This window comes from Hylobates moloch, unplaced genomic scaffold (assembly GCF_009828535.3).
Source record: "Hylobates moloch isolate HMO894 unplaced genomic scaffold, HMol_V3 SCAFFOLD_19, whole genome shotgun sequence".
Lineage (NCBI taxonomy): Eukaryota > Metazoa > Chordata > Mammalia > Primates > Hylobatidae > Hylobates > Hylobates moloch.
Window position 1 is genome coordinate 16,555,154 of NW_026652294.1, and position 13,265 is coordinate 16,568,418.

The 13,265-nt window shown below is 45.4% G+C and overlaps 1 protein-coding gene across 18 annotated transcripts in view; it reads left to right on the forward strand.

Moving 5' to 3' along the window:
* The first annotated feature begins 2,445 nt into the window (after window positions 1-2,445).
* Window positions 2,446-13,265, forward strand: part of RBFOX2 (RNA binding fox-1 homolog 2) — a 286,813-nt gene continuing 275,993 nt past the window's right edge. For 12 of the 18 annotated variants that reach the window (XM_032138949.2, XM_032138945.2, XM_032138953.2 and 9 more), the window contains exon 1: window positions 2,768-3,034. In XM_032138949.2, the coding sequence (XP_031994840.1) occupies window positions 2,849-3,034 (186 nt within the window). In that variant the 5' untranslated portion in view covers window positions 2,768-2,848. Of the gene's footprint in view, window positions 3,035-13,265 lie in introns of all 18 variants that reach the window. The other 6 variants (XM_032138957.2, XM_032138960.2, XM_032138958.2 and 3 more) reach the window with 1 other exon arrangement.

Here is a 13,265-nt window from a genome sequence, read left to right on the forward strand (position 1 = left end):
CAGTACGTTGGGAGGCCAAAGGGGGCAGATCACTTGAGGTCAGGAGTTCGAGACCAGCCTGGCCAACAGGGTGAAACCCTGTCTCTACTAAAAATACAAAAAATTAGCCAGACGTGGTGGCGGGCACCTGTAATCACAGCTACTTGGGAAGTTGAGGCACAAGAATTGCTTGAACCCAGGAGGTGGAGGTTGCAGTGAGCCAAGATCACGCCACTGCACTCCAGTCTGGGTGACAGAGCGAGACTCCATCTGAAAAAAAAAAGTGAATAAAGTGATAATGGTACTAATAATCATAGCTAACACTTATGGAGCGCTTATCCTAAATCATTCTGTTCAAAGTTCTAAATGTGATAACATTAAATTCTTACAATGATCTTTGTAGGAAGGTATTATTGTTATCCTAATTTGCAGATGAAGAAACTGAGACACAGAGGGGTAAATAGCTGTCACAAGGCACCATGACTTGCAGGTGGCGGAGCTAAAACTCTGCTATTTTTATTGATTTATAATACAGCCTAAGTAATACAAACAATATGCTCAATATAACAACTCACCTTCAAGGCAAGTCCTCCAGACTTCCCTTCCAGCCAGTCTGCAATCCCCAAACACCTTTTATATGGAAATTCTTAGTCACCACTGGTCCCAGATTACATGGGCAGGAGGTGGGAAAGCCTGGGTTCTCATCTGGGTTGGTCTGACTCTAAAGCAGAGATCTTTACTGTTGTACTGTTCCAGCCCTAGCCAGGTTAAACCCAGGTTCAAAGGCCAAATCAGAGACTGGTTGGAAATGACCTTGGAAATCATCTAACTTAGCGTTTCTCAACCACCGCACTATTGACATTTGGGGCTGGCTAACTCTCCTGGGGGGACCGTCCTGTGCATGATAGGATGTCAAGCAACATTCCTGGCTTCTACACACTAGATGCCAGCAGCACCTCCTAGCTGTAACAATCAAAAATGCCTTCAGTGGCGGCTCACTCCTGTAATCTCAGCACTTTGGGAGGCCGAGGCAGGCAGATCACTTGAAGTCAGGAGTTCGAGACCAGCCTGGCCAACATGGGGAAAACCCATCTCTACTAAAAATACAAAAATTAGTTGGGCGTGGTGGCACACACCTGTAGTCCTAGCTACTGGGGAGGCTGAGGCGGGAGAATCGCTTGAACCCAGGAGGCAGAGGTTGCAGTGAGCCGAGATCGCGCCACTGCACTTAAGCCTGGGGGACAGAGCGACACTCCGTCTCAAAAAAAAAAAAAAAAATGCCTTCAGTCATTGACAAATGTGGGAGTGGAGGTGGTGGAATGGCAAAATTTCTCCTTGGTTGAAAGCCACTGATCCAAACCATCTCATTTTACAAATGATGGAACTGAGGTCCAAAGAGATGAAGTAACTTGTTTAAGCTAGTTAGCAAAGCCAAGATTAGAATTCAGGTCATTCACGCAATATCCTTTTATTTCTATAACGTACAGGGCACGATATGGAACTCAGAGAAAGTCACTGCAGTCCTTGTCCTCACTGTCTGGTAGGGGAGAGAATCTATTGCACAGATATCTCTATCTCCACGAAGTTGGTAAGTCATAAAGTGCTCCTCAGGCAGCAAGGTACAGAGAAAGAGAATATGCTCTCGTGTTCTGAATTCCGGATCTGCCACATTTTTGCTGCAGGATTTAACTAACGTTCAGTTTAATCATCAATGAAATGGAGATCATGGTATCTACATATCACCAGTTTGAAACGGGTCTGTGGATGCATTGTGCAAACCCTAAAGCTCTTACAAACATCGGGTATTATTACTAACTTCATTAGGAATGTGAGTTATGTTAGAGTAAAAGCTCTCAGAACTGGGGTGAACCATAGAGGGGTGGCTTCATTCCTCGACCTTCCAACTCGAGACCTTTTTTCTCGTGCGGGAAGGGTAGCAGGCAAATAGCCTGTCTCTCACAGAGTGCCCATTCCCTCTCCAGGAACCAAGGTGCTCAGGCGGGTAAACTCAGGACATAACTCTGTACAACCAGTCCCGCAAGCAGGAGCCACTCCCTGGCCCTCGGGTCTCTCAAGCCCCGCCTGCTCCAGGATACGGCCCCGTCCAGAAAGGAGACAGACCCCGCCCCCTACGCGCTGAGCTTCCAGGACAATCCCGGGCCCGTGCCGGAGATTCCCGAGCTTCCCCGATCGCTTCCCGGCCTCCCTCGGGCAGCCAGCGAGGAGGCGACGGAGATTGCCGAGGGGGCCTGGCCCCGCCCCCTCCAAGGGCCGCCACCGCCCCCCTCGCCGTAGCCCGCGCGGGCTGAAGTCCTACATCCCGGTCACTCCCTCCCTCTTTCTCTCTCCCCGCCTTCCCGGTGCTGCCACAGTGGCGGGTCGGAGGATCCCGGCCAGTCAGCTCGTTCCTGCCTCGCGCCCCTCCTCCCCTCCAAAATAAACAGCCCTCCCCACGCCTCGGGAGCCCGGACCGCCCCCTTCCTCCCTCGGCCGGCGTGCTGTGAAGGAGAGTGTGAGCCAGCGCGGCCGGCGGGCGAGCTCCAGGAGTGCGAGAGGCGGGGCGGGGCGGCGCGGCGGGCCGGGCTGGGTGTCGCGTGTGCGTGCGGGGGCGCGAGCGAGTGCTCATCGCGACCCGCCAGCGGCCCCGCGCCGACAACCCGACGGGCGGTCGGGCGAGCGAGCGGCCAGGCGAGGAACAGCGGGCGCGAGCCGCAGAGGGGAGCGGAGTCCGCGCGCGCGCACGCACGCACGCACGCGGGGGGCGGGGGCAGGCGCGCGCCCGCCTGTCGCGACAGTCGGGGCCGAGGCACAGGGGGAGGTGGCCTGTCGCGGGTCGCCCGGCTCCCGGAGGCGAGGGGGGCGCGGGCGGATGGCGGAGGGCGCCCAGCCGCAGCAGCCGCCTCAGCTCGGGCCCGGCGCCGCCGCCCGGGGCATGAAGCGGGAGTCCGAGCTGGAGCTGCCGGTACCCGGAGCGGGAGGAGACGGAGCTGATCCCGGCCTGAGCAAGCGGCCGCGCACTGAGGAGGCGGCGGCCGACGGTGCCGGCGGGATGCAGGTGATCGCGCGGGATGGGGCGCCCAGTTATTGCGGGGGATGGGCATGAGGGTCGACCCCGGGCTCCCCGGTTTGGAGAGAGGGAGGGCCTCCGGGGGTCCTGGGTTGGAGGTGGGCTGGGGGGCCAGTCGCGGCCTGGTTGGAAGGTGGGGCGAGCTCGGGCTAGGAACGAAGGTTACAGGACTGAACCTGGTGTGCCCGAGAGGGTCCTGATTCCAGAGGGGCCAGGAGGCACGACGAGTGGATAGGTTTTGGGGGGAAATCGAACATGGTTGAGATGGATGCCATTTCTTCAAATCCTTCCTTAGTGCCTTAGGGTGGAGTGGAAGCCGGGAAATCCTGGGTTCTCTGGACTGAGTCGAGGAAAAGAGGATCTGGTGGGAAACCTCCCAAGAAGACGGAGTACCTTTTGGCAGCCCTGGGCACACGCTGGGATGGGGAAGAGAAGTGGCATTTCAATGAGAGGAGTGAAAAGCAAGAAAACTCCTCGAGAGAGCCCCGAGGGGATGTGGCTGAGATTGTGGGTTAAGTCACACAGAGAGTGTGAGAAGTACAAGGAGTTTGGTAATGTTGTGGGGACACGGTGGTGCTCAGTCTCATTAACTTTGTGGAGCATACTAATGAGTCTGAAGGGAGACACTAGACATGTCCCTCCTGTTCTTTGCCAATTGCATTCTACATCATCAGGACATAAAATAGCTCTTTAATGTCCTGGGCTATAAAAAAAATTATAGGGCTGTTAGAAGACTGGATTCTCACTTCTGGATTGAAAGATAAAGGTGGTTAATTTAGGTAGGGAATGGGAAAGATATTGATGATGTCAGCTGACTTCATAGTTTTGAAGAAGACCTTGAAACCTTTGTAGGCTTTACGATTTGGTCTTTGCCCAGAAAATGCTGCTATGAAATGATGAGTCTCACCTACCAACAATTGTGCAGACATGTGCCTAGTTCTCTCAGAGTCATAGGATGTTAGAGGGATACTAGGAGGACTAGACATCATCCTTTCCAGGGGTTCTTAACCTGGACAGACTTGGAAGATTCTTACTCATAATAGGTGATGTGCACTTTTTGGTGGAGGAGAGTCGATAGTTTTCATCTTTGTTTTTTTTTTGGAGGGGATTCAAGTCCCAGCTTGTTTTAACCACCTTATTTTATAGCTGGGGAATCAGAAGTCCAGAGAAGATGAGTGACTTGGGTAAGGCCACCCAGTTAGCTAATAGTAAAACTAGAACTAGAAGCCTGGTCTTCTAATTCCTATTCCTGTGCTGTCTCCATTACACCACTCTTGGAAATCTCTGCAGTGCTAAAAGACTTCCTGTGCTCTGCTCCCTGCTTTTCAAGCCTCTGCCTGACTTCCTGTGTTAGGGACGGAGCTGTACTTAAGCCTAGCGTGTTTGTTGTATGCTTCTTGGTCTCCTTTGCAGAGTTTACCCTGTTACTTCTGTTGATTTAGGTAAAGTGACCCTCTTGGTGTTTATTTTTGAATTCTTTTGTTTTGTTTGCCTGCTTTTATTTTCTATTAGAACTCTGTCAGGCAGAGGGATTGTGAGAAGTAAAAGCTCAGGGCCATGGCAAAAAAGACAGGAATGTGGGAGACTTCAGGTGAGGTGAGCTAATATTGGATGGTAAGGAGGGAAGACTGGATGTAGGTGCTGGTGAGCAGGTTCTACTTGGTGTGTGTGTGTGTGTGTGTGTGTATATATATATATATGTCTGTGTGTATTCATTTATCGTTTCTGTCAATCATAGTTAATAGCGAGACCCCCGTCCCTTTCCCTCATTTACTCCTGGGGCCTATTATCTGCTGGTTGCCTTCAAATTGGCTAAAGATAGTGATATTTGGAAATGGAGCAGTGGGTAGGGACTTCGCAGGGGTGTGCAGAGGAAAGAGTGGTTAGGTCCTTGGGGGTACAGATTGGCAGCTGAGAACTATCCCTCTGAGGATCCTTTTTTCACTTTGTGTATTTGTGGATGTTCTTTGTTTATTTTCTTTTTACACGTTCTCTCTTTTTTTTTTTTTTTTTTTTTTTTGCCCAGGCTGGAGGGCAATGGCACGATCTCGGCTCACTGCAACCTCCACCTCCACCTCTGGGTTCAAGCGATTCTCCTGCTTCAGCTTCCTGAGTAGATGGGATTACAGGCGTCTGCCACCACGCCCAGCTAATTTTTCTTATTTTTAGTAGAGAGGGGGTTTCACCATGTTGGCCAGGCTGGTCTCGAACTCCTGACCTCAGGTGATTCACCCACCTCAGCCTCCCAAAATGTTGGGATTACAGGTGTGAGCCACCACACCCGGCCTTCTATACATTCCCATTGTTGTAGGTCCATTCCCCTGTGTCATACAGGTATTCAAAACATCATTGATTTAGGCCCTGCCTTCAACTAGCTGAATGGTTCTGCAGAAATCTTTCATTTTGGGGCCTCTGTTTTCCTGAGTTGTAAAATAAAGTATGTGTACAAGATGATTTCCCTCGTGATCCACCTGCCTCGGCCTCCCAAAGTGCTGGGATTACAGGTATGAGCCACTGCACCTGGCCGATTTCTAAGTTACCTTCTAAAAGATATAAGTCCAGTTCACTGTCCTTAAGGTGCATGCAATCTATGTGGGGAGACAAATGGGTGAAAAGTTTTTTTTAAAGAAGTGTGAGAGTATTACATGAATATACTTAATGTTTATTCATTGAACTAACATTTATTGAGCAGCTGCTACATCCCAGGCACTGTTTTAACCCTAAGAGATATAATAGTGAACAACAAGAAAAAACCCTTGCTGTCATGGAACTAATATTGAATGGGAAGAGACATCTAATAAATCAACAACTATAATTGTGTGGTGATAAGGGCTAAAAAGAAAAATAAAGCAGGGAAAGGGAGAGATGGAAAGGGAGAGAATGAAGATGGTTACAGAAGGGCTTTCTGATAGATGGCCTATGAGTGAAGTGAGGTAATGGGCCATTCAGATGCTTTCAGAAAGAGCGTTCAGGTAGAGGAGGTGAGGGTGCACAGGCATTGAGAAAGAAGACTGCTTGGTTTGTTTGGAAACAGGACACCAATGTATTAATAGCTGGAGCAGAGTGAGCAGAGGCAGGTAGTCTTAGGAGATGGTATCAGTGGTTTAGAAATATCTATAGGCCCTATATAAATACATACTTTAAAAATCTTAGCCGGGCGTAGTGGCTCACGCCTGTAATCCCAGCACTTTGGGAGGCTGAGGCGGGTGGATCGCCTGAGGTCAGGAGTTCGAGACCAGCCTGGCCAACATAGTGAAACCCACCTCTACTAAAAATACAAAAGATTAGCCAGGCATGGTGGCAGGCGCCTGTAATCCCAGCTACTAGGGAGGCTGAGGCAGGAGAATCACTTGAACTCGGGAGGCGGAGGTTGCAGTGAACGGAGGTTGCGCCATTGCACTCCAGGCTGGGCAACAAGAGCAAAACTCCGTCTCAAAAAAATAAAAAAAATCTTATTGTAGCCTGTGTTTTGGGTATGTGGGTTTGTCTTAAAGTACACGTTTTTTTTTTTTTCTTTTCTTTTCTTTTTTTTTTTTTTTTTTGAGATGGAGTCTCACTGTCGCCCAGGCTGGAGTGCAGTGGCTCGATCTCAGCTCACTGCAACCTCTGCCTCCTGGGTTCAAGCAATTCTTGTGCCTCAGCCTCCTGAGTAGCTGGGATTACAGACATGTGCCACCACACCCTGCTAATTTTTGTATTTATAGTAGAGACGAGGTTTCACCATGTTGGCCAGGCTGGTCTCGAACTCCTGACCTCAGGTGAGCCACCTGCCTTGGCCTCCCAAAGTGCTGAGATTACAGGCATGAGCCACTGCACCTGGCCTGTTTTCTTAACACGTTTTCTAGCTCCTTTTGTGAAGCCTTCCCTGACAGCTTAGTTCACACCATTCAGATCCTACTCTTGCCTCCTGGTATATTGATGCTTAATTGCGCGTCATCTTTTATTGTCCCTTAATTGTTTTATTTTTTTGTTTCACTGCTAAGATTGTAAGCTTCTAAAAGATAGAAACTATATTTCCTTTGTATTTATCATTCGTAATACCTAACAGTTTTGGGTACTTGGTAAGTGCTCAATGCCTGTTAAATTGAAATTGAAATTTACCTTTTACAGATAGTTAAGGATTAAGAAAAATTGTGAAATTCCAGAGTGAGGGTATCATCACAGGATTTTCCAGGCACTTTGAGTGTCAAAGGATTAACCCCTTTTTATAGAATAAGTTCATTTACTGGGGTCATTCCCAAGGCTGCTTACTAAATGGAGCTGTAGTGCTAAGCATTAGATTCCAAAGTTGAATCTTGTTAAGTTGTACCACTAAGCTTTTGGAGTAAATCATCACTTACCAAAATGGAGTTTAGGAAACTCCAGAGAGTCTGTGATGCTTTTATTTTAATCCTTAGGCTCAGAAGGAACCCTAGGAGAAAGAGAGGAAGGGTCGGTGCTTTCAAAGGCAGTATACAGAAACTTGATGTAGGTGGAAGAGGAGTCAGTGCAGCCCTGGAAAGAGTATAGAAATAGAGAAACGTGAACCAGAGAGTAGGGGGGAAGTGACAAACTCAACTGGAAAGCTGATGTACAGTTTGAGAAATGTAGTTAAAGAGAGTACTTGGAAATACTGTACTCAAAGTTGGTGGGAAGTTAAATGAGTTACATGTAGGGCTATTAGAGGTTCATTTCACTTTAAGTCTAATATGTATGAAATTTACGCTCTATACAACGTACTGGGGAATGAATTCTTTTGGTCAGCTTTTCTAGTGAACAATTTAATTCATAAAAATTTTATTTTTGTGCAGTTTTCTAAGAGTTTAGCTGCTGTATAAGGTAAGATGTACCTTATTACTTACAGCTTTCAGCAAAATTCTTTGTGTCAGTGAAATGTTGATATGGTATAATTATTATATGGCCAAGTAACCGCTTCTCACCATAGAGTCATAAATCCAGTTTAGCCAAGTGGGTTCAGCAATTATTCCTATTAGCAGCTGATTCTAGTAGTAAGATGACTTTCTTTCAGGTTTCAGAGAAGGGGTTCCAGATATCCTGAAGTTGCTTTGTAGATGCTGTATTGATTGAAGTAGTTTATCTCCCCATTTGCTTATTTGTGGGCTTATTTCCTCATAGGTGGATGTCTCTTTGTACCCTCATTTGGTATTTGGTGCTGAAACTAAGCATGGTGCTACCATTTGAGAAGAGTTATAAAAATATTATGCTTTTTTTTTTCTTGCAAGTAATTTCATGAACAATATTTCACTGAAATTACTGAATTTTTCATCTCTGCCTGTCCTAGTGTCCTTGGGCTGCCACAGCAAAATACCATAGACTGGGTGGCTTAAACAACAGACATTTATTTCTCACAGTTTTGGAGGCTGGGAAGTCCAAGATGAAGGTGCCAGCAGATTTCATGTCTGGTGAGGACCCACCTCCTGGCTTGTGGATAGCTGCCTTCTTGCTGTGCGTTCACATGGCCTTTCCTTAGTCTGTGCTCTTGGGGAGAGAGAGTCAGTGATCTCTTCCCCTTCTTATAAGGGCACTCATTTATCATATAGTTCCCACCCTCATGACCCAATCTAAAGCTAATTCTAGAGGTCCTACCTCCAAATACCATGACTCTGGGGTTAGGGCTTCAACATATGAAATTTGGAGGGACACAGACATTAAGCCCATAACACTACCAGAGTGGTAAATATTGTAGATGGAGAAACTGAGGCACAGTCATGTAAAACTTGTTGCTTTTTTCCCCATGTCTCACAAGGAAGTCTGCAGATGTAAAACTGGAAATGTATTTGAGAAGGAGAAAATCAGATCTGATTTCAAAGTAGAATTATTCTTCAGGGTGACTCAAGAGATTAGCCTTGAGTTGAATTTGTCTCTCAGCTCCCTCCCATTTTCTAGCTACTCTGTCATTTTTTTTTCACTACCACACTGACATGTGAACACAACAGAAGCTAACTAGAAATTTAACTTTCATTTTGCTGTAAAGCAGACTGGTGCAGACAGGCCTCAAGATTACAGGACTGCTGAGAAAGAAATTGAGTTATGCTACTTTGTATAAACAGAATGTTGCTAGTGAATCTCTAGTTTAACATCTCTCAGGCCTTCAGTTTGATGTCAGGCTTTAATAATTTGTAGAAAAAGACAGTCATTTTAGTAAGCAGATTTCTTTGAATTTTTGTTGATATACATTTGTAAAGCATAGTAAACATCTTTATTCTGGGGCAAATGTGCACTTCCTTCAAAGACAGGAGGGAAGAACCACAGACATGATTGGAAGGAAATGGCAGTAATTGGAGCATGAGCAGACAGATGGAGTGAGGGATGGTGAGTGCATTTGGTGTTTTAGGTGGCCCCTAGGAGTATTGAGTTTCTTATTCTTCTCCTCTACAACCCCAATACAAGCAGGCAGCTTACATGGCTAAGGTTTCATTATCTAATCCATCACAGATCAGCTTGAATAAACCCATTGGCTGATGCTGATCTAGTTAGGAAAGTAGCAAAGCTGCTTGAGCCAGGATTGGGACAAATCGGATCAGAACTGCCATGTGAATCCTGAATGCATTTCTGTAATTTGGGTGGGTAAAGTAGTTTGGGAGGTCATTTACTCAAGAGAATGAGCAGTCAGCCATGAGTTTTTTCAAGTGTTGTCTTAGGGACTCTGAGGGGAAAGTGTGTGGAGGATTTGATATATTTCTCTGGAGGATAGCCAGATTGCTTTGATTATTTGAGTCTGAACGTTTTTTGGTCACTAATGCTCAGAAGTGACCCCCTTTTTTTTTTAGTAGCATTTGGAGATTCCAGTTGTGATCGTTTGTCACTTTTGTGAGTGATCCCTTAATCTGAGACCGTAGGATGTATGTCCCTTCTCTGTTTTTATTTTTATTTTTTATTATACTTTAAGTTCTAGGGTATGTGTGCACAACATGCGGGTTTGTCAGGTATGTATACATGTGCCATGTTGGTGTGGCTGCACCCATTAACTTGTCATTTACATTAGGTGTATTTCCTAATGCTATCCCTCCCCTCTCCCCCCACCCCACGACAGGCTCCGGTGTGTGATGTTCGCCACCCTGTGTCCAAGTGTTCTCATTGTTTAATTCCCACCTATGAGTGAGAACATGCAGTGTTTGGTTTTCTGTCCTTGTGATAGTTTGCTCAGAATGATGGTTTCCAGCTTCAGCCATGTCCCTACAAAGAACATGAACTCATCCTTTTTTTATGGCGCATAGTATTCCATGGTGTATATGTGCCACATTTTCTTAATCCAGTTTATCATTGGTGGGCATTTGGGTTGGTTCCAAGTCCTTGCTATTGTGAATAGTGCCGCAGTAAACATACGTGTGCATGTGTCTTTATAGCAGCATGATTTATATTCCTTTGGGTATATACCCAGTAATGGGATGGCTGGGTCAAATGGTATTTCTAATTCTAGATCCTTGAGGAATCACCACACTGTCTTCCACAATGGTTGAACTAGTTTACAGTCCCACCAACAGTGTAAAAGTGTTCCTATTTCTCCACATCCTCTCCAGCACCTGTTGTTTCCTGACTTTTTAATGATTGCCATTCTAACTGGTGTGAGATGGTATCTCATTGTGGTTTTGATTTGCATTTCTCTGATGACCAGTGATGATGAACATTTTTTCATGTGTCTATTGGCTGCATAAATGTCTTCTTTTGAGAAGTGTCTGTTCATATCCTTTGCCCACTTTTTGGTGGGATTGTTTGATTTTTTCTTGTAAATTTGTTTGAGTTCATTGTAGATTCTAGATATTAGCCCTTTGTCAGATAGGTAGATTGTAAAAATTTTCTCCCATTCTGTAGGTTGCCTGTTCACTCTGATGGTAGTTTCTTTTGCTGTACAGAAGCTCTTTAGTTTAATTAGATCCCATTTGTCAATTTTGGCTTTTGTTGCCATTGCTTTTGGTGTTTTAGTCATGAACTCCTTGCCCATGCCTATGTCCTGAATGGTATTGCCTAGGTTTTCTTCTAGGGTTTTTATGGTTTTAGGTCTAACATTTAAGTCTTTAATCCATCTTGAATTAATTTTTGTATAAGGTGTAAGGAAGGGATCCAGTTTCAGCTTTCTGCATATGGCTAGCCAGTTTTCCCAGCACCATTTATTAAATAGGGAATCCTTTCCCCATTGCTTGTTTTTTGTCAGGTTTGTCAAAGATCAGGTGGTTGTAGATGTGTGGTATTATTTCTGAGGGCTCTGTTCTGTTCCATTGGTCTATATCTCTGTTTTGGTAACAGTACCATGCTGTTTTGGTTACTGTAGCCTTGTAGTATAGTTTGAAGTCAGGTAGCGTGATGCCTCCAGCTTTGTTCTTTTGGCTTAGGATTGACTTGGCAATGCGGGCTCTTTTTTGGTTCCATATGAACTTTAAAGTAGTTTTTTCCAATTCTGTGAAGAAAGTCATTGGTAGCTTGATGGGGATGGCATTGAATCTATAAATTACCTTGGGCAGTATTGCCATTTTCACGATATTGATTCTTCCTATCCATAAGTCCCTTCTCTGTTTTTAAAGGGGAGATATTTTTATTACTAACCTCAATATGTAATCATATTTGTTATCTATATATACTTGAAATATGGTGTAGTAAAGAAACACCATTTAGAGCTTCTCATATTGGGATTTGAATCCTGGCTTCTCCATTTACCAAATGAATGAGCTATTCAGCATCTCTGAGCTCCTGCTCACACATCTGTGAACTGGGAGAATTAATGTATACTCTTATAAACCGCTATAATGAGAACTGAGATTCTTTAAAGTGCCTATCAAGGAACCCAGCACTACATGTTTATTTCTTGCTTTCCTTATATCCTGCTATACAGCACTCACTAACTTCCTGCTTACTGTTTAATCTGCATGGAGTGGTTAACGTGCTTCTGATTGATTAAGTGTCAGAGTTGGGATCTACTAGAGATGAGCAGTGTGTTAAAGGGGAAACCTCATTTGCTCATTATCCAGGGTGGAGGAGTGGAATGAACCGGGTCATTGTGGTCTCTGTTGTCAGAGGAAGGGGAGACAATTCTTTGCTAAGGAGTAAAAGGACTGCTGCAGTATCACAGTGTCTGCAGTGGGGACGTGGATTTCTTAGAACCCGTGGGATCTCTGTTGGGAGGGTGGGTGACAGATTCACTGGCTGTTTTAGTGGTACATGGAATGCAGGAACAGTAAAAATGTTGTGTTTCAAATTTTATAAGTTTTGTTACATATGTTGGTTCAAAAGTGGCACTTTTTGTTCTCATTTTGTCTATGGAAATTGAGCTGGGATGCCCTTGTGTTGTCTCTTGTGGTCCCTTTTCAGTCTCTTCAAACCCGCTCTCCAGACTGCTAACACAGTGATCTATCTAAAAGAGCCAATCTGGCCAGGTGCGGTGTAATCCCAGCACTTTGGGAGGCCGAGGCGGGCAGATGACTTAAGGTCAGAAGTTCAAGACCAGCCTGGCCAACATGGTGAAACCCTTTTTCTACTAAAAATACAAAAATTAGCTGGGCGTGGTGGCTCATGCCTGTAATCCCAGCTACTTGGGAGGCTGAGGCAGGAGAATTGTTTGAATCCGGGAGGTGGAGGTTGCAATGAGCAGAGATGGAGCCACTGCACTTCAGCCTGGATGACAGAGTGAGACTGTGTCTCAAAAATAAAATAAAAGAGTCAATTTGTTACTCTTCGCTTAAAATCTTTTGAAAGCTTGTGTTTGTTCTCAGGATTGTCTATTCTCTTGTTTGGCCTGACTTCTGCGTAACTTTCAAGCTCCGTATGTTTTCCACATTCCACCTCCAAGTCCATGTCCAGTGCCTTATAGTTTTCTGAGCATGTGGTGCCACCCAGCTAATGAATACCTCTGTGCTTTTGTTCCTTTTCCTTCTACCCAAAGTTTCTGCTTCATCTCTTCTATCCCCACATTTGTAAGGCTCAATCTTTAATAATGAGTTTGGATATTGATTCCTCCTGGATGCCTTTTGTGACTATTCCCATGTCTCGCACACTCCTGCTGTCTTCCAAGACATCATGTCTATAGCTCTGTTAAAGGACTTTTTAGATTAATACTTGATTGAATGTCTGCCCCACCACGCTTACCCAGACTGTGAGATCCTTAGGAGTCTGTAGGATTAAGCACCATGCCTGGGCCCAAGTAGTCAAGAAACTGTCCATTTTTGTTAAATTGAACTTTGTCTTCCTGTTTCTCAGTTGGGGCCTGCAGATGGCTTTAATTGTTCAT